Source organism: Neoarius graeffei, chromosome 25 (genome assembly GCF_027579695.1).
Source record: "Neoarius graeffei isolate fNeoGra1 chromosome 25, fNeoGra1.pri, whole genome shotgun sequence".
NCBI classification, from domain to species: Eukaryota; Metazoa; Chordata; class Actinopteri; order Siluriformes; family Ariidae; genus Neoarius; species Neoarius graeffei.
In genome coordinates, this window is record NC_083593.1 from 50,830,860 (window position 1) to 50,857,000 (window position 26,141).

At 40.9% G+C, this 26,141-nt stretch overlaps 1 protein-coding gene across 2 annotated transcripts; it reads right to left on the minus strand.

The window, feature by feature from the left end:
* Window positions 1-1,848: 1,848 nt before the first annotated feature.
* slc35e4 (solute carrier family 35 member E4) lies at window positions 1,849-25,627 on the minus strand. 2 transcript variants are annotated; one of them, XM_060908279.1, is made up of 3 exons: window positions 25,563-25,627; window positions 21,034-21,641; window positions 1,849-8,877 (listed from the first exon to the last, which is right to left on the minus strand). In XM_060908279.1, the coding sequence occupies exons 1-3, from the start codon at window positions 25,619-25,621 to the stop codon at window positions 6,917-6,919; spliced, it is 2,628 nt and encodes an 875-aa protein (XP_060764262.1). In that variant the 5' UTR covers window positions 25,622-25,627; the 3' UTR covers window positions 1,849-6,916. The 2 variants fall into 2 exon arrangements, with proteins under 2 accessions (XP_060764262.1, XP_060764263.1); XM_060908280.1 differs by lacking the exon at window positions 25,563-25,627 and adding an exon at window positions 24,191-24,316.
* Between the last annotated feature and the right edge of the window lie 514 nt (window positions 25,628-26,141).

The following is a 26,141-nucleotide window of genomic DNA, read 5'->3' on the forward strand; positions in this document are numbered from 1 at the left end:
ATATCAGCTCTGAAACCAAACTGAGCAGTTTACTACGTACTGAGTCCCGAGAACGACTTCGGACGCGGTTATAAATCTGCTTTAATCTAAAACTGTCCTTGCAAGAAGGAACCAGTGCAATTTACATTCAATAAAATGCAACAAAAAAATAAATAAAAATGATTTTAAAAAATCTACTCTCTGTCCAGTAGATGGTGACGTACACTCAGCAGTGAGTGAGCGACCGTAGCACTACACGCTGCTTCCAAATACAACCTCTCCTGGTGCTGCTGTGTGAGTCAGAAATACAGCAGGCACAATCCCAACACCATGAATAATACTGAGCAGAAAACGTCAAGGAAAATGTGAGCTAGACAAAAAGCACAAGCGATGAACACATTCCCGTTTCAGTGTTCGTTCCGGCCGTGCTCAAGACATCCGAGTATCCTTAGAGACACGGGATAGGTCCAATAATAAAACCTGATAATGAGGTTTTACATAACATGCTCCAGATATCCAATCGTGAGTAAAGACGTTGCTCTTTGTCCGTATAGTTTTGCTCTCAAGCTGTGAGGCTGATATAAAGGAAGTCTGTGTCACCCCAATGTTTTTCTATACGTTTTTTTTTTTTTAAAGGTTCTGCCTCAAACCAGTTGGCACTTAGATGTGGTTCAGGAGACTGTAGGACCTCCTGTCATCTATAAACACAAACAAAGCTTCACGGCATCACAGAACGTTTGAACGTTATAGAAGCGGCCATCTTGCCTGTAAACGAAATTCTCAGAGGTACACTACCGTTCAAAAGTTTGGGGTCACCCAGACAATTTTGTGTTTTCCATGAAAAGTCACACTTTTATTTCCCACCATAAGTTGTAAAATGAATAGAAAATATAGTCAAGACATGTTTTTCTGGCCATTTTGAGCATTTAATCGACCCCACAAATGTGATGCTCCAGAAACTCAATCTGCTCAAAGGAAAGTCAGTTTTATAGCTTCTCTAAAGAGCTCAACTGTTTTCAGCTGTGCTAACATGATTGTACAAGGGTTTTCTAATCATCCATTAGCCTTCTGAGGCAATGAGCAAACACATTGTACCATTAGAACACTGGAGTGATAGTTGCTGGAAATGGGCCTCTATACACCTATGGAGATATTGCACCAAAAACCAGACATTTGCAGCTAGAATAGTCATTTACCACATTAGCAATGTATAGAGTGTATTTCTGATTAGTTTAAAGTGATCTTCATTGAAAAGAACAGTGCTTTTCTTTCAAAAATAAGGACATTTCAAAGTGACCCCAAACTTTTGAACGGTAGTGTACATTGAAACCAAAGCACACTGATGAGGACACGCCCCGTACGCCCCGCCTTAGAAACAGTTACAAGTAGAACCGGAGATGAAAACTAGAATTTATAAAGTACTGTAATAACATGGTTACATTTTAAACTTGAATTTGTAAATATTCATTCCACCGATACGACAGTGCAGTTGAATTCTCCAATCTGATTGGTCAGAAGGTGTTGATTAATTTTCTAGAACAGCAGCTCTGACAGTAGTTCTGGCTTCAAGGTTAACAGGTTATTATTAATGCACTTTTTCTAATACATCAGCGTTTCTATAGTAACCATTCAATCACAGGGACTTGTGTAGCAGATATAGTGACTTTTTTTGGAAGGAAATATTTAATTATACTTTTTAATTCACTGCCAGCAAATATTAAATCAGCTACGTCTTGAAATCAATTTAAAAGGCTCATTAGGTCATATTTTTCATAGTTTTATTTATACAATTATTATATTTTTGTTACTTTCTTTTTTTTTCCTCTTAAGACCATTATGGTAGTTTTAATAAAATTTTTAGATTAATTATATTCAATGAGATTCTTAAAGATTATTGTAACGTATTCTTGAAATTGTAAATTAGTATAGTTGCATATTGTATTTTTGTAAATTATAGTTTTGCAGGGCCCCTATGGATACCAGCTGTGCTGAATGGGCCAACCTGTTGAAATAAAGTCTGTCTGTCTGTCTGTCTATCTATCTATCTATCTATCAACATTTAAGGAAGGAGTCTCCAGTGTCAGTTTTGTAACAGGCCGTAAGTTTTATGCCACAGGAAAGTCTTCAGGACAGAGGAGGTTATGCTTTTCTTATGAAGCTTCCTGCATGCACAGCTCCATATTTAAGAGAATACGGTAATGCATCAACCTGATTTTTGATGGCTTTTGCGACCGTACCATGTCCGTACGTACGATCGACGTATGTATATCACCACAGGGAACCCAATCGTAAGTACAAGGCAATGTATCTCAAACGCTTGACCACCGAACGACGAAATTTGTATCTTTATTTACATAAGATAGATGGGGTTTTATCCAGCGCGTATTTTTAATTTGCTTTTTAAAAAATAACACGGGATTATTTACCAACACATTTTATGGAAAATATTCATGACAGTTTCATATAAAACTATTTAAAACAGTTTAATTAGTCCACTAGCTTGTTGTACAATTGACGGCGGTAACCAGGCAACTGTCTGACATCAAGTTTGAAATATCAAGCTTACAGCTCGAACCCTTGGAGCTCATACGCTGCATTCGTTCGAGGAGGATGCTTTCCAGTAGTTGTTTTTCTGATAATATACGATGGTAATGATATAATACCAAGGTTCTCCAGAAAATCCTAAGCAGCCGGCTAAAAAAAAAGTAGTAAGCGGCTCTGGAATTTACGGCTAATGCAAAGGCATGCTAATGCTAGAGGGGTCTGGGGGCATGCGCCCCCCCCCAGAAAATTTTGAAATTTACATGCCTTCTGGTGCATTCTTAGCTAATAAATTACGAATCATTTCCTTGTAAAATACTTGCAAAATATGTAGGTAATTTCCCTCCAGATGTATACGTGCTTGGCTTTCTCAGTAGTACGCTGCCTGGCTCTGTAACATAACTACATACACTACGGCATGGCCACGTGGTCCGGCTCAGCCAATCAGAGCACGAGAATCGATCAACAAATATGGCGTCGCTTCTAGACCCAAATCAAAGACAATTTCATGGTGGAATAACTGGATTTGCAGGAAATTATGGGCAGCGGAGATTATATAAATCGCTTGAACATTGAAAGGCAAGTTGTTGGGTTTTTTCCTGGGATTGAGTAGCCGGCGCAGACCGTCTGTGTAGGCGGAAAAAAACGCCGGTCGCTGGCGCTTGTGGACATCTCTGAGTACCGATGTAAAGTGAAAGCGCTGGTTCACTGCTGTCCACCAGGCACCCAGCAGAGTCACACCATAATAAATGTCGTGGTGTTGTTTCTGGCACATGGCATGCGGTGTCAAAGAAAGGAATAAATATGTCTCGTAACTGTGATGCGCATCTCATTATTGGCCTCACTGTCACAAGACAGTGCAGTGATTTATTGACGTGAAATACCCGACACTAGACAATTCGATGGTTCATTCATGACGTTATAATATTATGATTCTATTCAGGTTGATTTTGTGCCCCTGCGAATATTTTGCTCATCAGGAGTGCCTCAATACCCATATTAACTTCAAGACAGAGAAAAGGAGAGAGTAGCGAGGGAACAACTGTTTTATCCTATTATAATATAATAATATACTAATAACTATGTACTGTATAATGCTATATACAAGTGCTAACAGGAACTACCATGACACGAAATGTATCTAGAAACAGTTGTCTTGTTCTTTAATAAATTAATAATTGTAATAGTTGACAAAGTGCTGTGGTATAAAAAGAACAAAACACTTCAGGACATGGTATGATATGAAAATTATCAACTTCCTACTTTACAATATCTTTTGAAAGCTAGACTGCCTTTCAGATTTTTCAAGTTTAGGTCATAAAAAGAATTTTCCCCGACGCCCAATTATTTTTGTTTAGTCGACCGAAAGCTACTGAATTCGAATCACAGACTTCCAATTTTATAGACCCCTTCGCAGTAAACGTCATTCATACAAAAGCGGAAATTGCGCGCGCAGCCTGGACCCAAAAAAGACTCAGAAATGCCTAGTTGTTGTGTTGTCGGGTGTCAGAATCGTAGCAGTGATGGGGTTAAAATGTTCAGAATTCCAGCAGGATCTCACCCATTCCAAAAAAATCGCCGACGTCTATGACTACAAGCCATCAAACGTGTAGACTGGGATGAAAGCACTATCAAAAATGCGCGGGTTTGCAGCGCCCACTTCATCACAGGTAAGATCAGGCTATTTATTAAATCTTTCTTTTTTATTCTTTCTAGTCTTCGTTTATTGATGTAGCAAAATACTTTGGTAACGTTTGTCTGGTTAGCTGGGTCATAGTTACACAATGTAATGAATATTGTTAGCATGTTAACTTAGCTTTGCATGCAATTTTGTTTGTAGGAGAGGTCTCGCTTGACTCAAGCAGTCCAGATTTTGTGCCGTCATTATTTGTGTATGCCGAAAATCACAATTTTAAAGCAAGGATGGAAAGGTAAAATTGTGTGCCCTCACTCTAAATGCCAACTTACGTTGACTGCTCTAACCTAGCTCCCGCCCGGTTCAGTTTCATTTCTGCTCTCTGCCTCTCGCTTTTTACGCAGCTCTGATTTCTCTTAGCTGCACTCTTTACACTATCATTCCTTTCATGCCATTACCTCCTGCAAATTGCTGTTTAGTGTTGGTATTTGCTGTTGTAGCTAAAGCCACATTGCCATCACATCACTGGCATAATTTGATTAAAACAAAATGAATATGAATGTCCCATTGTTAATCAAGTTGTACATGCCCGCACATAACATAATCATATGCGTCTAAAGACTTGTAGGCACGAAGGTTTTCGTGGGTGTACACTGAAGTCTTGTCAATAAGGTACGAGCATATATCTGGCCATTGTATACCAGGGAACTTACTAACATCGTCCGTCCACTCTTTAATTAAATGCGGATCCGGTAGGCGATGTCCACTTGTTAGAGTTAACTTATTTATGTAGCATTCTCGATCTTGTAACGACAATTGTTTGGCATAATCTGACAGCTCATAATGCCGGTCTATGGGCAGCGCCATTGTTTCTGGGTCCAGGCTGCGCGCGCATCTTGGCAACGGTCGGTTTGTTTACAAACCTGCGAAGGGGTCTGTTAGGTTTTTTTTTAAAAATAGAACAATTAATGACTTTAAAGCCACGTGGCCCTAAATTCTCCACTATTTTTTCCTGCTTCACCATGACCCAATTCAAGATACTACGTCATGCATGACGTGGTGGGCTTTCCCCGTTCGCGCAAGGTATTGTGGGATACAAATTTGAAACAGGAGAGAAAAATGGAGGACGTGAGTGTGTGAATGAAACGTGAAAGACCGACTACAGTAATGAAAAGCGAGAAGAAAAGACATATTGCGAAGGAAAGGAAACGCAGGACCAAACTAATAAATATCGGCGGTCAGCGAGCACCTCGGTGTGATCAGCTGTTCGTTTAGCGACAGAATGATGGAACTGTCAGTGTACGCTCAAAGGGAAACCTGTAGATGGCAGTAATACAACGCTGTGGATGCCAGCTGCCGTAAAACCCAAAAGAAGAAGAAGGTGGTAAACCTGCGCATGCGCACACACACGGACTTCCTCTGTCTGCTTGATTGCGCAAAGCGAGCGATTTCATGCACATTATTTGCTTTAATCCCCTCAAATTAAATACCTTCCCAGCCACAGAACGGCCTGATATTTTGTGAGATATTACAGAAATAAACATATAATCACAATGACCACATTTCAGACGGAACTAAATTTCACCGATTTTATGAAATCGAAAGGCCGTCTAGCTTGAAGTGAACGTAAGATAATTTGGTGATGTTTTTATGATCAAAAGATTTTGGGCGAAACAGACTTCCTGACAAATGCCTCATAGCTTCACAAGCATTCTTCATATCTTTGCAGTAAGTGGAACGCTTTTAAATATTCGTTACTGTTTGTTAATCACATGCCACTGTGTAAACTTGCTAATGGCTGTTTACTTTTTACAGTTTATTTTATCTAGGTAGACATGTCTATTTTTCTACCTACCAAACAAGCCGTTTTCTTAAATGTCCATCTTTACTTTGAATTAAGCAAAAATAAAAAATGAGACAATCTCACTAGTGTGCAGTTTATGTAAACGTAAGCTTGAGGAAAAAAAATTATAATGAACACCTGACACATGAGAGCTGCCTTTAAAAGCTCCTTCCAGACTAGCAGAGCATGAAGAAGAAGAGTACCTCCAAACCACCAATGTGGGCTTTTCTTCATTTGTAATCACTGAGGTTTTTTGTGTTTTTTTTTTTACGAAAAAAAAAAGTGCTTGAGCAATCCAAAGACGACCTGCAGAATGGCGGCGTTACCCAGAATCCAACAGACACCTGGTTTGTGGCTTCACAGTGGAGATAAATATCAGATCAGTCTTCTGCACTCACACAGGAGTGTTTATGCCAACCGGTGTGTATTTAACCATAATAGATACGATTCAAAAAGTCAGTGTCAGGGTTTTGTGAACTTGGAGATAAACATATTGGCACAGTGAGGAGGTACTGGTACTGTGGCTCGGACCACATTTATCACCTTTCCACCAATATAGGACTTGTGCTGATGGAACCGTTCTGTGCTTTTTTACACCGAGTCCCTAGCTGGCCAAAGAGAACCAGTGGCATTATTTAGCAAGAATATGCAGGTCATGTAGTGACCATGACAACAAAAGCAACTCATGACCCACAATGGTTATTTCTATGCTAGGCATTGGTAAAAGGAGCCAAAACTTGGGATGGGTCCCTAAAAGAGGTTCCCAGAACCATCATCTGCACCATGTTGATGGAAAAGAAGTAACTATGTGTCACAGGAGCTCACAAGAAAAACCAGTTAAACCTCCAGATAAGATTCATTGGAGCTTCATGTAAGGAAGGACCATAGTTTATGATTTCCAGTTTGTCTTTCTGTCCTCAGTCCATTTTCTCGTGGAACCTTGTCTCTGTCCTCTTGTCAGATTTTAGAGCTAGTTCTAGGTCTGCTGATGGTTCTACGTCACTGTAACCTTCAAGAGAGAATTCTCGAAGTGACTCAGAGTCATCATACAGTTCTAACGAATGTCCGAGGTCATGGACAAGGCCATGGACGTGATCCAGCGCTAGAGATGGTTCTAGATCATGGTCTGGTGGTGAAGATGGTTCTAGGTTATTGTCTAGCGGTGATGATGGTTCAAGGTCACGGACTAGTTCTGAGGATGGTTCTAGGTCATGGACAAGGCCATGGACGTGGTCCAGTGCTGGAGATGGTCCTAGATCATGGTCTGGTGGTGAAGATGGTTCTAGGTTATTGTCTAGCTGTGATGATGGTTCAAGGTCATGGACTAGTTCTGAGGATGGTTCTAGGCTATTATCTCGCGGTGATGATGGTTCGAGGTCACGGACTAGTTCTGAGGATGGTTCAAGGTCACAGACTAGCTCTAAGGATGGTTCTAGGTCATGGACAAGTTCTGAGGTTGGTTCTAAGTCATGGACTAATTCTGAGGACAGTTCTAGGTCATGGACTAGTTCTGAGGATGGTTCTAGGTCATGGACAAGGCCATGGACGTGGTCCAGTGCTGGAGATGGTTCTAAATCATGGTCTGGTGTTGAAGATGGTTCTAGGTTATTGCCAAGTGGTGATGATGGTTCGAGGTCACAGACTAGTTCTGAGGATGGTTCTAGGTCATGGACTAGTTCTGAGGATGGTTCTAGGTCATGCACTAGCTCTAGGGATGGTTCTACATTGTGGACTAGTTCTGAGGATGGTTCTAGGTCACGGACAAGTTCAAAGGATGGTTCTAGGTCATGGACTAGTTCTGAGGATGGTTCTAGGTCATGCATTAGCTCTAGGGATGGTTCTACATTGTGGATTAGCTCTGAGGATGGTCTGAGCTTATTGCCTAGTTCTGAAGATGATTCTAGGACTTGGTCTAATTCTGAGGATGGTTCTGGGTCTTGGTCTATTTCTGAGGATGGTTCTAGGACTTGATCCAATTTTGAGGATAGTTCTGGGTCTTGGACTATTTCTGAGGATGGTTCTAGGTCATGGTCTAGTTCTGAAGATGGGTTTAAGTCACGATCTAGTTCTGCAGATGGTTCTACATCTTGGACTAATTCTGAGGATTGTTCTAGGTCATGGTCTTGTGCTGGAGGTGGTTCTGAGTATGGTTCTAGGTAATGGCACAGTTCTGAAGATGGTTCTAGGACATGATCAAGTGTATATGGTTCTTGGACATGGCACAGTTTTGGAGATGTTTGGAGGTCATAGCACAGTTCTGGAGATGGCTCTAGATCATGATCAAGTGTTGGATGTGGTTCTAGATCATTGTATAGTTCTTCCCATGGTTCAGAATCATCGTACAGTTCTAGAGATGGTTCTGAGGAAAGTTCTAAACATGGCTCCTGGGACAGATCTAGACACGAAGACGTCTCATAAGTGCATCCTGAATAAGGTTCCGTCTCATCAGTGCAGATCTTGCCATTTGAGGCTTTTGCGCGGCGGGCATCAATGTATGCAATGATGAACTCTGAGTTCTGGTAGATGATCATGCCAGAGAGTGTGAGCGCGGCCCCAGCGCAACTCAGCGCAGAAAGCTGGCTGCCAAAGAGGAGCTGGGAGAGCAGCAGGTTTCCTACCACACTCAGGTTGCCCAGGATGTGCAGCGTGACGGCGGATGTGAGGCTGATCACGCAGCAGCTCGCCAAGTTATAGAGCACAGAGCCCAGGCAGCTGAGCATGATGAAGCCCCACAGATGGCCATCATAGTGGTGGGGTGACTGAAGAGCAGCCCAGTTCTCCAGGACCAGAGCTGCCACAGCCAGGATGCAGAAACTGGGGATTGCCATCAGGTAGAGAAGGAAGACAGAATTGATCTTCTCTTCCTGGAGCAGGATGCCTGAAAAGGTACAAGACATGCAGATTAACAAAGGCACAGATATGATATCGGGCCAACAGTATGTGCACACCTGTTTGTCACAATCATATGTTGTTGTTGAACATCCCATTCCAGATTTAGTCCCCATTTGCTGTTATAATAACCTCCACTCTGGGAAGCTTCTGGGGATTTGTTTATCCCAAAGGTGTTCAGTGGGGTTGAGGTCAGGGCTCAGTGCAGGACACTCGAGTTCTTCTAACTTCATCAATCTTGGCAGACCATATCTTCATGGAGCTTGCTTTGTGCATGGGGGCATTGTCGTGTAATGCTGGAACAGGTTTGTGCCTCTTAGTTCCAGTGAAGGAAATTGTAACCCTACAGCATACAAAGACATTCTAGACAACTGTGTGCTTCCAACTTTGTGGCAACAGTTTGGAGAAGAACCACATATGGGTGTGATGGTCAGGTGTCTACATCTACACACACAGGTATAATGGAAGAAGCAGGAATTAAGACAGAAACTCCACAGTGATCTCTTCATAAGAGCAGGTGAATTTGAAGTCTGTTGGAACACGTACTGACCCGGTCATACCGTAAGCAAGCCTGCAAAAATAACCCACTGAAATGTGACACTAACACGTCGACCCACATGAGTATCTGCGCCCGATTACTCAGCTGTACAGAAGCTTCAGAAAGAGGAAAACTCAAATTGCAGCTTGCAGACAATCCTTTTCCTCACTCAATCTAGGGAAAGATTTTTACATCTGATGAGGAAATGTACCGAGTTTGGAAAAGTGGTATGAATCAAATATTATCAGCTCTGTCAGTTCTTTCTTTCTTCCTTCCAAAGTATTTACAGGAGAACTGAAGGCAAATTTTTTATTATCAAAATTCTATTTATCTCATTTTATTAAATATAGGAATGCATTTTTGATCGCTACTTTGTCACTGCTAGAGCAAGTTATGAGTGTTTGAAATATGCTATGCAATATATCAGTCCACATGTCAAAGCAATGGCCATAAACGAGATTCGTTGAGACCTGTGCGAGACATCGTAGGACAGAAGTAAAACGTACAGCGGAAATCAAAGTGACCAACATCTGCCAACGTTGTCAAAAGATGCAATTTCGAATGCTGATGTAATCAAGCCGGAAGTTTTGTTTGTTTTGATAGCAATCAGGAAAGTTTGAATAAAGTAGGCAGTAATCGTCATTTAAACTCGTTTTTCTGCAATATTTCATTTGGAAAACAGTTTTCAAAATGGCGGCACTGACACCTGGCTGACACTTCTTCACGTTTCGAAGTCTCTCGCAGGTCTCGTGAAGATCGCGCAGATAAGCGACGCCTGCCGTGGACCAAACGAACTAAATTCAACATGGCTAAAAACCGAACAGGCCGATAAGTATAATAATTAATTGCAATTAGTTGCCAATACGAGTCACAATATAAGGTTACTAAAACCGAAAACGTAACTGAATAGCACGTTAATTAAGAAATAAAGCAATCTACAACCCTGATTCCAAAAAAGTTGGGACAAAGTACAAATTGTAAATAAAAACAGAATACAATAATTTACAAATCTCAAAAACTGATATTATATTCACAATAGAACATAGACAACATATCAAATGTCGAAAGTGAGACATTTTGAAATTTCATGCCAAATATTGGCTCATTTGAAATTTCATGACAGCAAGACATCTCAAAAAAGTTGGGACAGGGGCAATAAGAGGCTGGAAAAGTTAAAGGTACAAAAAAGGAACAGCTGGAGGACCAAATTGCAACTCATTAGGTCAATTGGCAATAGGTCATTAACATGACTGGGTATAAAAAGAGCATCTTGGAGTGGCAGCGGCTCTCAGAAGTAAAGATGGGAAGAGGATCACCAATCCCCCTAATTCTGCGCCAACAAATGGTGGAGCAATATCAGAAAGGAGTTCGACAGTGTAAAATTGCAAAGAGTTTGAACATATCATCATCTACAGTGCATAATATCATCAAAAGATTCAGAGAATCTGGAAGAATCTCTGCGCGTAAGGGTCAAGGCCGGAAAACCATACTGGGTGCCCGTGATCTTCGGGCCCTTAGACGGCACTGCATCACATACAGGCATGCTTCTGTATTGGAAATCACAAAATGGGCTCAGGAATATTTCCAGAGAACATTATCTGTGAACACAATTCACCGTGCCATCCGCGTTGCCAGCTAAAACTCTATAGTTCAAAGAAGAAGCCGTATCTAAACATGATCCAGAAGTGCAGACGTCTTTTCTGGGCCAAGGCTCATTTAAAATGGACTGTGGCAAAGTGGAAAACTGTTCTGTGGTCAGACGAATCAAAATTTGAAGTTCTTTATGGAAATCAGGGACACCGTGTCATTCGGACTAAAGAGGAGAAGGACGACCCAAGTTGTTATCAGCGCTCAGTTCAGAAGCCTGCATCTCTGATGGTATGGGGTTGCATTAGTGCGTGTGGCATGGGCAGCTTACACATCTGGAAAGACACCATCAATGCTGAAAGGTATATCCAGGTTCTAGAGCAACATATGCTCCCATCCAGACGACGTCTCTTTCAGGGAAGACCTTGCATTTTCCAACATGACAATGCCAAACTACATACTGCATCAATTACAGCATCATGGCTGCGTAGAAGAAGGGTCCGGGTACTGAACTGGCCAGCCTGCAGTCCAGATCTTTCACCCACAGAAAACATTTGGCGCATCATAAAACGGAAGATACGACAAAAAAGACCTAAGACAGTTGAGCAACTAGAATCCTACATTAGACAAGAATGGGTTAACATTCCTATCCCTAAACTTGAGCAACTTGTCTCCTCAGTCCCCAGACGTTTACAGACTGTTGTAAAGAGAAAAGGGGATGTCTCACAGTGGTAAACATGGCCTTGTCCCAACTTTTTTGAGATGTGTTGTTGTCATAATTTAAAATCACCTAATTTTTCTCTTTAAATGATACATTTTCTCAGTTTAAACATTTGATATGTCATCTATGTTCTATTCTGAATAAAATATGGAATTTTGAAACTTCCACATCATTGCATTCCGTTTTTATTTACAATTTGTACTTTGTCCCAACTTTTTTGGAATCGGGGTTGTAAAAATGACTTCAGTTCTCCTTTAATAAGCTACAGTTTGTTTAAGTCTTGCACTCGAGTTTAAATCATGCAATTTACATAAAACCGCAAGGTTTGTTTTACTAAAATATCACTCTGTAAATTTAAAAAATAACTAATTTAAGTAACTTATTCATGCCGAGTATCATCATCAAAATGGTTTAGAGTTTAGAAAAACCCAACAGATAAGACAGAAGATAAGACCCTGTGGCCTTTTATAACCGTGTGACCTAAAACTCGACTCGAAAGCTTTTAGTTGTGCGTTAATTAGATCCGTGTGACGGAAATCCAGGACCAAGTGTCTTTAATCCTTACTTTAAACACGATGTTTTAGAGCTTGTCTTGTTCTGTAACACGCAATGAGTTGATAAACGTGGTTCAGACGTGCATTTCTCAGAGGAGAATCATGTGATTCAGTCATGTGATTTTCAATGTCTCTGTGAAAAACACCAGTTTAATTACTTTCCTGTGGACACCACTTAACATCATGAAGTCCAGCTGAAACCAATTTGTCTATTTTCCATAACTGTGTCCTGGACAATGTTAAAAACATGTAATGTGTATTCGATGTTATTTCATCCACATTCACTGGATATGAGCAATTGCGTGCTCTGATTGGCTACTCTACTACTAGGATATCAGCTCATACACCGTGAGTAGAGAAAAACAAAATGGCGGCATGTGTTTCTGAAACAACCAAGGACGAAATAAAAATTCTACTTGAAAACAAAACTGCACAAATTTTTTAAAAACGCAACAAAATATGGAATAAAAGTATTTGATGGTAAGAACGTATCTTTTATTTTTCAAGATTTATTATCATCGCATTTTTCACAAATTGCTACCATCATTTCGCCGGTTTGTTAAGCGGAAATGATTTTGTTGGACGTTTTGTATAACCTTTTTTAATCAAATTTGCAAAAAATAAAAACGCTCCGTTTCTCAAAATCCAGTGAATGTGGATAGAATAAAACAGTTATTCCACTCAATCTCGTCGTATATGGATTATAGCCGACTCGGTGCTACGCGCCTCGTTGGCTATCAGCTCATGTACGACTCAATTTCGTGGAATAACTGTTAAATGTTTCAAACGCTCAGGGGTGTGCTGTTAGAGGAAAATAATCAACGACGGGTGGTGTAATGTTCCTGTTTCCTGTAAAGAAAAAAACATTGTATTCCTCTTATACTACAGAAATTTGTCAACTATTACATCTTTGTATTCATTAAAGAATGACAAGTTGTGCTTTTTATCCATTTACAGTTATGTTTAATGTTGTGAAATGTCCATGAAGCATATTAGTTTCTGTTATCACTTCCGTTACGACAGTTGTAAAGACTAGTTTTATCACCAACCACTTTCTTCTCTCTTGTAAAGAAAAAAAAGACAAGACAATGCAGGTTATTGAGAAATCGGGAAACACTTTGTTCTAGAAAATGTCAAGTCACAGTTTTACCACTGAAAATGGTTTTTAATCTGGTTATGTGGAGCGTCTGCCATACAGTAAGGTATTAATATAAAGCTGTGGTTTGAATTATAGCCAGCACTACTGTCAGACCTGCTGTTATTAAAGAAACACCTTTTGACCAATCAGAAACAAGAATCCAATCAGAAAGAAGCACTGTGGTACAAACACATTTATTGTACTATCATGATCCATCACATGCGAGTTTTCGAGTACTGACTGAACTGCATGATCCATAAACGAGACTTTATACATGATGTGTTTAAAATGTGGGCGTGGCTATAACATCACAAGAAAATTATAGCAACAAGCCGTGAATTGAACGATTTTCATACTTGTTTACCAGTCGTCTTTTTCTCCTGTGTGCCTTATAAACCAGTTTATTTTTGTAAGCACTGAATAAAAATAGATTACACTTCCTGGGAGTGCGCTCTTTCACACTGTGCTGTTCCGCCATTTCTGGAAACATAATGATACACGTTATTTATCTTCGGGTGTTTTCACACTGGGTCTGTTTTAGTCATCAGATGGATGACTCAGCGTATGTTCATGTGACCATTACACCATCAAGTCTTCATGTATCTGAATACTTCTGTTATGGAACTCGGCTCTACATCCCTCCATCAATAAAGCTACGATTGGATCATGAAGTGAGATGCGTAAAGAAAATACGTATAAAAAGCGGGCATCGGGACAAATCGGTGTGTCTCTGACTGAAAGATTCAACAGCAGCTCAAACAGCTGTCTGGGACATAATGATGATGGAAAGGTGGCTTCATGGGAAAGACCAAAAGTAGCATTTGACGTCAGTCAGCTTCCATTCCTGGACACGGCGCCTCCCAGGAAAGAACGTTCATTTAGAAACTTTACACTGTGAACTAAAATAATAATAATAATAATAATAATAATAATAATAACAGTGAATATAAACAGCATGGCTATAGCCATACCTTAAATAATTAATCACTTCTGACTTCTTAAAGTTAAAATATATATATATATATATATATATATATATATATATATATATATATATATGCTATTTACCAGCTGGGAGGTCCGTATCATGAAATACCATGACCGAGGTCTTGAAAGTACTGAGCGAGGCCCTCTGGGCCAAGGTCAGTATTCAAGGCCAAGGTCACGGTATTTCACCATACGGACCGACCTTAAGCTGGTAAATAATATATTTATTTTTTCTTTACCAAATTCTAACAGCAAACGAGAGCGCCCAAAAGGGAAAACCGAGCCGAGCCGCCATTTTGAATCCTCATTCACAGCTGTAATGCAAATGGATTCCTCCTCGGTATACAAGTGCATTTCCATGGCAGGAAAAAAACTACATTTTGCCACCTATGTAGTCCCCTATTTATATGGAATCAATTTTGTGCCAAAATGTTCATACAATACTTTTGAAATAGCAAACAAAAACGACAAATCAAAATACAAAAAAAGAGAAAAAAGTCAATTTTTTTTAGACTGGCAAACAAATTATTCGTGTAACCGTGCAAAATATCAGTCTATTACTCTTCAGAAACCTTTTATTTTTGTTCCGCGTCTTTCTCAGTTTTGCTTGCCGTAATTTATTTTGGTTGCGATTCCAGCTTTCTCGTTTGTGCTCCCTGACTTTTTGCTTGCAGTTTTGGCACAAACTTTACGTGTGGGTGGGCTGTCCAGGAATGCATTCCCATTGGCTAACTTGTGTTTGACTGACAGCTACGCTCAGCCATTCCCTACTCGGATTCTGGCGGACTGTTTGACGAGTGACCGATCCATTGACGGTAAACAAGGATGGAGTGGACTTCAGTGGCGACTATGATATTGAATTAATTCAACAAAGTGTAAATTCAATATCATAGTCGCCACTGAAGTCCACTCCATCCTTGTTTACCGTCAATGGATCGGTCACTCGTCAAACAGTCCGCCAGAATCCGAGTAGGGAATGGCTGAGCGTAGCTGTCAGTCAAACACAAGTTAGCCAATGGGAATGCATTCCTGGACAGCCCACCCACACGTGAAGTTTGTGCCAAAACTGCAAGCAAAAAGTCAGGGAGCACAAACGAGAAAGCTGGAATCGCAACCAAAATAAATTACGGCAAGCAAAACTGAGAAAGACGCGGAACAAAAATAAAAGGTTTCTGAAGAGTAATAGACTGATATTTTGCACAATTACATGAATAATTTGTTTGCCAGTCTAAAAAAATTGACTTTTTTCTCTTTTTTTGTATTTTGATTTGTCATTTTTGTTTGCTATTTCAAAAGTATTGTATGAACATTTTGGCACAAAATTGATTCCATACATTTATACAAAATTGAGTCATTCAGGATTCAGCCATGTTTTTGCTCGGCGTTAGCAAGTTAGAGGTTTTTAGCTTTCTCCAGAAATGTTTTCTTTTATTTCTTCTTCCACAGGGTAGTAAAACTTGCTTTCGCTGTGAAGACTGTCGTTATCGCTATCCATGCTGTAAAATTAATGCTATTCTCCTGAGAAATGCTGGCAAAAATTTATAAGATTTTTGATAATCTTATAAATAAATCTTATAAAAAAAAGATAAATGTTGACAAAAAATGATACTATGTTTGTTGTTGTTGTGAACGAGCGAGTCGCCAGAGGTCCATAACCGGGGTCCGTAACTGGGGTCCGTATCGTAGGATACGGACCCGCTCGCCAGTCAATCAGAGCGCAGGATTTGATGGAAACTGGACCACGAAAAAAATAAATATATATTATTTACCAGCTGGGAGGTCCGTATTGTGAAATACTGTGACCGTGGTCAGTATTTTCAAGGCCGAGGTCACAGTATTTCACGATATGGATCGATCTTAAAGGGCACATCTTGGGTATATTTAGGAGCAAGATCAGTGTAATTCTCTTATTTTATATTAAACTTTGGTCAAATATCAGTCACATTTTGCATTTTGTGCAATTTTTTTACCTTGCGCAATACCAGAAAAATTCAGTTGAAATCAAGCCATTTGAGGCAAATTGGTCCGCCTCTGAAAAAACTTGGCATTTGGATTTCCCGGCAAACATTGATTTTCGTGACGTCACGTGCGGGACGCCTCCTTCTGAATCCTACGGCAGCGCTGGTTTGCTTATGAGAAAATGACCTGGTGGTTTTCTGCAAATTTCTTCAACATTATCGCGTAATTATTAAAATGGCTAACAGATGTATCGTAGGAGGGTGTAGCAACACCAATCGTGATGGGATTAGTACTCATTGTTTTCCAAAAGACCGGACAATGAGAGAGAAATGTGAGCGCTTCGTGCGAGGCACCCAGAAAAACTGCCAACATGCAACAGACCACAGCATCATATGCGGGGCTCACTTCATAAAGCCCGACAACTTTGAGAACTATTTGCAGTGGGAAATGGGCTTCAAGAAGCAACTTGATCTGAAAAAAGACGCAGTTCCATCTGTCAGAATGCCCAAAGCAACACCGTCTCCATCTGTGTCAGCGTCACCAAAGGAGCCAGCCGTGTTCGTCTCCCCTGACAGAAGGCGAAGTGCCGCATCCACCGAGGCCCTCGAAGCCGAGGACCAAGCAGAGCCGAGAAAAAGACCAAGAAAATCGGCAATTCACAAGTTGACTGTTGCCAGGGTAAGAAATAAGAGAGACTATGCTCTAAATTAGGTGTTCCTGTGTTTGTCTCTCAGCCTGCTGGCGGATCCACACGTGACGTCACGAATCTGGATCAATCTTCCTCCAGACTCCCTTGGGATTTTTCCAGACGCATTTTGTTATTTTATTTTTTTTCTGCTGTAGACAGATGGCCTTGTGCAAAATTACCCTTCTGGATGAGTGTGTAAAGGGACATACTTTCATATAAAAAAACACTAAATTGGTACAGGATATGCCCTTTAAGCTGGTAAATAATATATTTATTTTTTTCTTTACCAAATTCTAACAGAAAATGAGAGCCCCCGAAAGGGAAACCATATTTAGAACAAACCTGCTACTTGGCTTTCTCCTGAAATATTTTCTTTTATTTCGTCTTCATCAGGGTAGTAAAACTCGCTTTCACTGTGAACACTGTCGTTATCGCTATCCATGCTGTAAAATTAATGCTATTATACTGAAAAATGCAAAAATAAATGTTGACAAAAAATTGCTACTATGTTTGTTGCTGTTGTGAATGAGCGAGTCGCCAAAGGTCCGTAACCGGGGTCCGGATCGTAGGACTCCGGACCGCTCATGAGCCAATTAGAACGCACGATTTGATGGAAACCGGTCTGCGAAAAAAATAAAAACACTTAAAGTGCCATTCCATCATTGGATGTATTTTTTTGGCATAAAATACAATATATTTTATGACAACACGACTAGACAGAGAAATCTTTTAGCTTCAAAATGATATATCAAACATAATTTTTTGACAACGACAAGTATATTAATTTTGCGACCAAAGTCACCTACCCTTTTAATTTCCGCGCGGTAGTGAAACGTGATGTCATCGGCAGGTTCCCCTTCTTGTGTACCACGTCACGTGTGACGTGGCACAGATTATCAGCAATGGCGGATAGAACGCGATTGTCAGCTTCGGAAAAGAAGCGAAGGAAAATAGCAAGTGATGCCCAAAGGAGACGGTCGATGGTGAATATCGGCACAGCAATCGACAAGTGGAAATCGCGTTCTATCCGCCATTGCTGATAATCTGTGCCACGTCACGTGTGACGTGGTACACAAGAAGGGGAACCTGCCGATGACATCACGTTTCACTACCGCGCGGAAATTAAAAGGGTAGGTGACTTTGGTCGCAAAATTAATATACTTGTCGTTGTCAAAAAATTATGTTTGATATATCATTTTGAAGCTAAAAGATTTCTCTGTCTAGTCATGTTGTCATAAAATATATTGTATTTTATGCCAAAAAAATACATCCAATGGTGGAATGGCACTTTAAGACATAATGTTGCTTGCTAAGGTTCTTCTAAATCAATCATCGATCATTGATAAAACCATCTAAACGACCATCTACTTGTTCCTTAACCCTCTTTTTCTTGATGAAAATATCTAGTAAGGGTAATCTCAAATCACAGCACAATTAGGCCCAATCCCAATTCTAATTTCTACCCCTTCCCCTCCGCCTTCCCCTTGGCCCTTCCCCTTGAAACTGAGCTACAAGGGATAGGGCTTGAAATTCAACCCTTACGTATTGGGATAGCCGTTCAACAATCGCATACGTCATCGCGTACCTCCGTCAGCGTTTACGTTAGCAAAACGCGACGCGTCATTGGCTGCGACCAGCCGCTACAGTCAGAGCCAGAGGCAGAAATCTCTGCTGGCAGGGTGTGATTTGTTAACTAACACCACTGAATGGGATATCTTTGGCACTTCGTGCACCACATCCGACAGAATGAGGTGTCAGAACACTCATGTAAACAATAAAAGCGAGAATAACAGAACAAAACGTACGCAGTAAAGCAACCGAAAACAATACTCACTCCCAAAGCTTTTTAGCAGCAGCTTGGATTTCAGAAATCGCTGCTCATTCTCAGCTCGAAAGCGAATCAAGCGGCGTGTTTCCTCTGGATAACAACTTAAAACACATAAATAATGGAGAAAATACATTTATGACAATCTTTCGCCGCGGGAACCGCCATCTTTCTGAAATCCGCATGAAATCTCGCTGAAATCCGCATGGCATTGTGGGAAATCACTCAAACCCCTTCGTTCGGAGTCAGCTCCAGGAAAATCTCCGTTTGAAGGGGTACAGAAGCCCTACCCCTTCCCCTACCCCTCCGCGTTAACTGGGATTGGGATACCCCTACCCCTTCACGTGAACGCGCAAAATGGAGGGGAAGGGCCAAGGGGTTGGTCCAAGGGGTGAAATGGGATTCGGCCTTAGACTCAATTAGTTTTGACTATTTCTGGAAAAATATCACATCACATCACGATACTTGACATTTCAACAATATCATAAATATCTTGATCTACAGTAGTGGCGAACTGTTACTATTAGAGCTGGGACTTGCGCTCAGCCAAAACTTAGCCAGACACACCAAAAAAGCAGCAGGGCAAAGGATTTTGCAAGGGATTAGCGGCAGACTGCCAGGTAGCTCCGCTGTGTGTATTTGTCGATGTTAATTTTAAAAGTAACGAAGTCAATTGCGCAGGGAAATGAGAAATGAATATCAAATAACCAGGGCTTTGAACCGGTTCAAGGAACGAAAACGAAAACCGGGAACTTTTTCTATTTCACATGGAACAGAAACGAAACCAGAAACTTTATTATTTTTTATGTTCCGGAACAGAAACGCTTATTAAAAATAATGGTAACCGGTTAATACCGGTTTTTATTTCGTTCCTCAAAGTTTCCGTAGCCTACAAATAAAAAAGTCATTCTTCTCCTGCGCAAGTTTCTATGACCCGCTGGGGTTCACTTCCTGTGTGACGTTCGCTGACTGAATGGAGAGAGCGGGAGGGTGGACTACTATCACGTCTCCACATCTTAAATAAGAGGTAAATATTGCAGTCTATCGTTATTCAAAAACGTCAATTTCAAACACGATATCAATATATTTGTCCACGTTAATGAGAGGCTCGCGAACACTAAATGACGTTAACCTCTGTTAGCCTATCAATGCATAGGGCCTGACTAGCCTTTGGTAACACACTAAATGAACTATCTTTCATTTTTGGCACTTTTTCTGTTTGTGTAGATGGAAAGACATACTGAGAATCCAAATCGCCAACATTTGAAATAATAATTGTTTTGAATTATTTCTTGTCTTATTTAATGAAGGTTGTAATAGAATTAGCCTACATTTGGCTTAAGCTGGATGAGACAGAGACATAATTTTATAGCCATTTGTTAAACAGCTGACAGGGAACGTAATTAACCATTCCGGGAACGAAATTTTTTTTTGTTCTAACCGGTTCGGGAACGTCTATTTAATGGTGGAACCCAAAACCGGAAACGTTAAAATTCCGTTTCTGTTCGGAACGAACCAATAGGAAAAAAATTCTGGTTCAAAGCCCTGCAAATAACTGACATTTCAGACACAATATGGACAAATATGTATTTTGTATATTTTTGCTCCATCCGTGAAAATAATTCTCAAAATAGCCACAGCTGGATGGAGTGCCTCCTGTTGCCATGGCAACTGACTGACAGCCCATAGTAAGTGTAGTAATGGTTTCAACATAACAAACTATTGAACTTTTTGTAGCAAAGCGTCAATACGTACTTTATCCTGGTCATGGTCCTGGGAACACTGAGGTAAGACTACGCTCTTAATGGGACACCAGTGGAAGAGTTCGCAACACTCAAGTGTGAACCTGAACTGGTGTCCCAATCAGGCACCTTCCTGTGATATGTTCTGGATCCATCATAACCCTGACTAGGATAGAGTGGATACTGAAGATGGATGGATGGATGGATGGATGGATGGATGGATGGATGGATGGATGGATGGAGATACAAATTAATGGTACAACCCCAGAGACAGTGAATTTCTGAGAATATCTTGTAGTGTCAATAATGAAGGAACATTCATTAAATCCAATAAACCCTAAATGTCTTGTTGCTATAAATGCAATAAAATTCTCTCACACTGACTGATGGGGGTTTTCATACTCACTTTGCTGGATGCTCTTTACTCCCCGTAGCATGGTGGCGGCGAGCACGAACAGACAGCCCGTCTGATCAAACTGCACCTCGCCCATGATGCTGAACGAAGCCCCGAGGCAAATCGGCATCATGGCTGTATATTTCAGGACGTGGTGCTGTTTGCCGAGCACCAGAGACGAGATTGCCAGGGTGAAGATCGGCGTGGTAGTGTAGATCATCTGCGCGAAGGACAGCTGCACGTAGTTGAGCCCGACATTTCCGAAGGCGATGCTGGCGCAGAACGTGAGACTCAGCAGGAACACTTTGCACTTGGCGCTGGATGTCAGATCCTGCTCTGCCATGCCCTGGTTTCGGACAAACCAGTACTTTATGACTCCTACAACTATGGCCGTGAGCATGTGCAGAGCTGACAGTAGGAGCGGGTATCTGAAGTTGTACACCGCAAAGATCCATTTGTTCAGGCTGGAGATGGTGGTTCCTGTGACCAACCACACCACCACGGCTAACAGAAGGTGCAGCGTTTCAGGCGGACATGTCCTCTTCCGCCCGGCGTCCCGGGTCTCCTCGCTTTTAGAGGGGCCATCATCGGCACTGATCATGTTCGCTTCATCTTCGGCTCTGTTGGCACAAATACATCTTGAAATTGTGATGAAAATAACAGCATGCTCATTCCTCAGACCACAGATTCCTCACCCTGATCCTGGAGTACACCTTGTCTTGTATATTTCAGTGTTTTGCCTGCTCTGACATGCCCACTTCAACTCAGTGAGGAATGTTAATGAGCTGATTATTTGAATCAAGTGTGTCAGCGCAGGGACAACACTAAAATGTGTCGGACAGAGGGTTCTCCAGGAGCAGGGTTGGGAACCTGAGTTACAGACAAGTCAACAAGTCAAACAATTCCTTGGTGTACACCTTCATGAATTGCAAGGTGTTTGGTCCAGTTATGGAAACAGCCATGATTTCATTTTGGAAGTACTGCATGCAGCTTTCCTCACATGTGTTTTCGTTATTATTATTATTATTATTATTATTATTATTAATAGTATTTAGTCATGAGGAAGGAGCAGGTTTCAGGTTCCAGGAATGACGTAATCAGCTAGCAATAGACATTTGTTTTGCCCTTGGAAACAGAGCACGTGCAGGCTCTCCCACGTGTCCAGCGACCTCGTCTGCGATTGGTCGGTCAGAAATATTCAAATGAATTAAAACCCGGAAGTAAATTTCCAACAAGAGGAATAATCACTGGGATGAACTATAGGAAACACACACACACACGTGAGGGAAACGTGACATTACTGAATCACCGCGAATGATTTATGACAAGGATATATATTTTTAGAAACGTCACCATTTTGAAAGGTTTAATTTTATTTCCAAGAACTTTATGCAAATCCGCTACTTATTGCAGTGGGCGGGGTTTGTAGGACGTCCTGTTGTTTGTGAAGCCTCTGCCCATTATTATTATTATTATTATTATTAACAAAGCTCACAATATTGCTAAACAAATAACAGACGTCCGCATTAGAGCATCAGTGCAGTGACAATCAGGACAACAACATTCACACCGCCTACAGATGAACCGCAGGACCTACCACTGCACTGTCTGTGTGCGTGGGTGTCACCAACCAAAGAAAGACTTCAAACATATTAAATAAAGTAAAGATAAATGTTTCTGGGTTCATAAAACGACATGTGGTAAATTTGATCACTAGTAAACACTAAAATACGTTTCCTAGCCCGTGTTTTAGGAAAGAAACATGTAAATTACCCCTAAACTGGGCTATACCATTTACAGTCAGGTCCATACGCTCATTAATTGTATTGAGAACAGTGACATTGAAATACTACTCATCTCATCTCATCTCATTATCTCTAGCCGCTTTATCCTTCTACAGGGTTGCAGGCAAGCTGGAGCCTATCCCAGCTGACTACGGGCGAAAGGCAGGGTACACCCTGGACAAGTCACCAGGTCATCACAGGGCTGACACATAGACACAGACAACCATTCACACTCACATTCACACCTACGGTCAATTTAGAGTCACCAGTTAACCTAACCTGCATGTCTTTGGACTGTGGGGGAAACCGGAGCACCCGGAGGAAATCCACGCGGACACGGGGAGAACATGCAAACTCCACACAGAAAGGCCCTCGCCGGCCACGGGGCTCGAACCCGGACCTTCTTGCTGTGAGGCGACAGTGCTAACCACTACACCACCGTGCCACCCTGAAATACTACTACTACTAATAATAATAATTATTATTATTATTATTATTATTATTATTATTTTCTGTATTATTATTATTATCCTGGAAAGGGACAAGAAAAGCACCTCATGATCAGGAATATTATTATACCATTGATAATGTAATAACACATTAATAACACTGTTAATAAACCCCTATACAACTGATATGAAAGCATCTAAAGGTCGCGTGTGTGATTTTGTGGCTTAATATTACATCTAATTAAATACACTGAGCCCTAACTACGCAGCTTAGAGAAATAAGCGCCAGCTCAGGAAGCTCAACCTGCCGAAGGAGCTGCTGACGCAAGTCTACTCTGCCATCATTCAGTCTGTTCTTTGCTCTTCCATCACTGTTTGGTTTGGATCGGTCACCAAACAGGAGAAGAACAGACTGCAACGGACATTAAGGTCTGCAGAGAAAATTATTGGTGTCAACCTGCCCTCCATCCAAGACCTGTACCTGTCCAGAGTCAGGAAACGGGCAGGTAACATCTCTGCGGATCCATCACACCCTGGTCACAATCTATTTAAACTTCTCCCCTCAGGGAGGCGATATAGATCACTGTATGCAAAAACAACCAGACACAAGAACAGTTTCTTCCCTCAGGCTGTCTCTGTGATGAACAGCTAAAATACAGATTCACATATCAGTAATATCACTTGCAAAATATCTGCACACTCATACTGTCATTCTGTGCACACTGTTACTTATATTTATACTTATTTAAATTTATTATTCATCTTTGCACTATGCACCATATTGCACCAAAAGGGAAATCCTTTCTGTGATGAACAGCTAAAATCCAGATTCATATATCAGTAATATCACTTGTAAAATATCTGAACACACTTATACCGTCATTCTGTGCACACTGTATACTTTATATTTATTTAACTATTCCATACTTGACTTACCTGGATTAGTTTGCACTATGCACCTATTTTTGTTGTTGTTGTTTGCTTGTTTGTTTGATTTTGTGTCTACGCTTTTTTTAATCTGTTTTGTACTATGAGAGCTAAGTGAACCGGAGTCAAATTCCTCGTGTGTGTCCACATACCTGGCAATAAAACTGTTTCTGTTTCTGATTCTGTTTCTGACGTAATCAGCTAGCAACAGACATTTGTTTTGCCCTTGGAAACAGAGCACGTGCAGGCTCTCCCACGTGTCCAGCGATCTCGTCTGCGATTGGTCGGTCAGAAATATTCAAATGAATTAAAACCCGGAAGTAAATTTCCAACAAGAGGAATAATCACTGGGATGAACTATAGGAAACACACACACACACGTGAGGGAAACGTGACATTACTGAATCACCGCGAATGATTTATGACAAGGATATATATTTTTAGAAACGTCACCATTTTGAAAGGTTTAATTTTATTTCCAAGAACTTTATGCAAATCCGCTACTTATTGCGGTGGGCGGGGTTTGTAGGACGTCCTGTTGTTTGTGAAGCCTCTGCTCATTATTATTATTATTATTATTATTATTATTATTATTATTAACAAAGCTCACAATATTGCTAAACAAATAACAGACGTCCGCATTAGAGCATCAGTGCAGTGACAATCAGGACAACAACATTCACACCGCCTACAGATGAACCGCAGGACCTACCACTGCACTGTCTGTGTGCGTGGGTGTCACCAACAAAAGAAAGACTTCAAACATATTAAATAAAGTAAAGATAAATGTTTCTGGGTTCATAAAACGACACGTGGTAAATTTGATCACTAGTAAACACTAAAATACGTTTCCTAGCCCGTGTTTTAGGAAAGAAACATGTAAATGAAACTTTCCAACACCCCTAAACTGGGCTATACCATTTACAGTCAGGTCTATACGCTCATTAATTGTATTGAGAACAGTGACATTGAAATACTACTACTACTAATAATAATAATAATTATTATTATTATTATCTTCTGTGTTATTATTATTATTATTATTATTATTATTATTATTATTATCCTGGAAAGGGACAAGAAAAGCACCTCATGATCAGGAATATTATTATACCATTGATAATGTAATAACACATTAATAACACTGTTAATAAACCCCTATACAACCGATATGAAAGCATCTAAAGGTCACGTGTGTGATTTTGTGGCTTAATATTGCATCTAATTGAATACACTGAGCCCTGACTACGCAGCTTAGAGAAATAAGGCACTGAGAAATAAAAGCAATCCTTCCCCAAGCACCAGGATGTGATGATGATGATGATGATGACCCCCTAACGACCCCCTGGACCCTCAGCGACATGTTTCTCTGTCACCTTACCGGTCTGCGGCTCGGTTAAAGCGTGATGTCCGTCCTGCCGGCGCGGATGATGGAGGCATCGAGCGCTTTCCGTCGCTGTTATTGTCAGACCAGCTGTGTGGTGTGTTAAAAAGCTACGGGTTTCGTCCCACCTGCGCACTTTTGTTCAAACAGGAACCGGCCACCATTACTGGTGTGTTCCAAACAGCAGCTGTTGCTTGCGCAGACTATGCGGCGACGCGTCCGCCATATTGGAAGAGACCCGATTGAGCTCCATCTGTGGAGATGCAGGACTTTACTGATGAAAGGTTCTGATTGACAGCATTTGCAGAAATATTTGTCACATATACAGCACGGGTGATTGCTCTAAGACAACGAGGGAGGCTCAGCCTCCTCTAAAAAGTACGAACATCGTGTAGGACAGCGGCCCCCAACCCCCGGGCCGCGGACCGGTACCGGTCCGTGGGTCATTTGGTACCGGGCCACACAGAAAGAATAAATAACCTGCACTATTTCCGTTTCATTCATTATCTGAGTCTGAACGATGTTTGATTTTGAAAAATGACCGGATTCTCTCCGTTACATCCGTCTATAACTCAC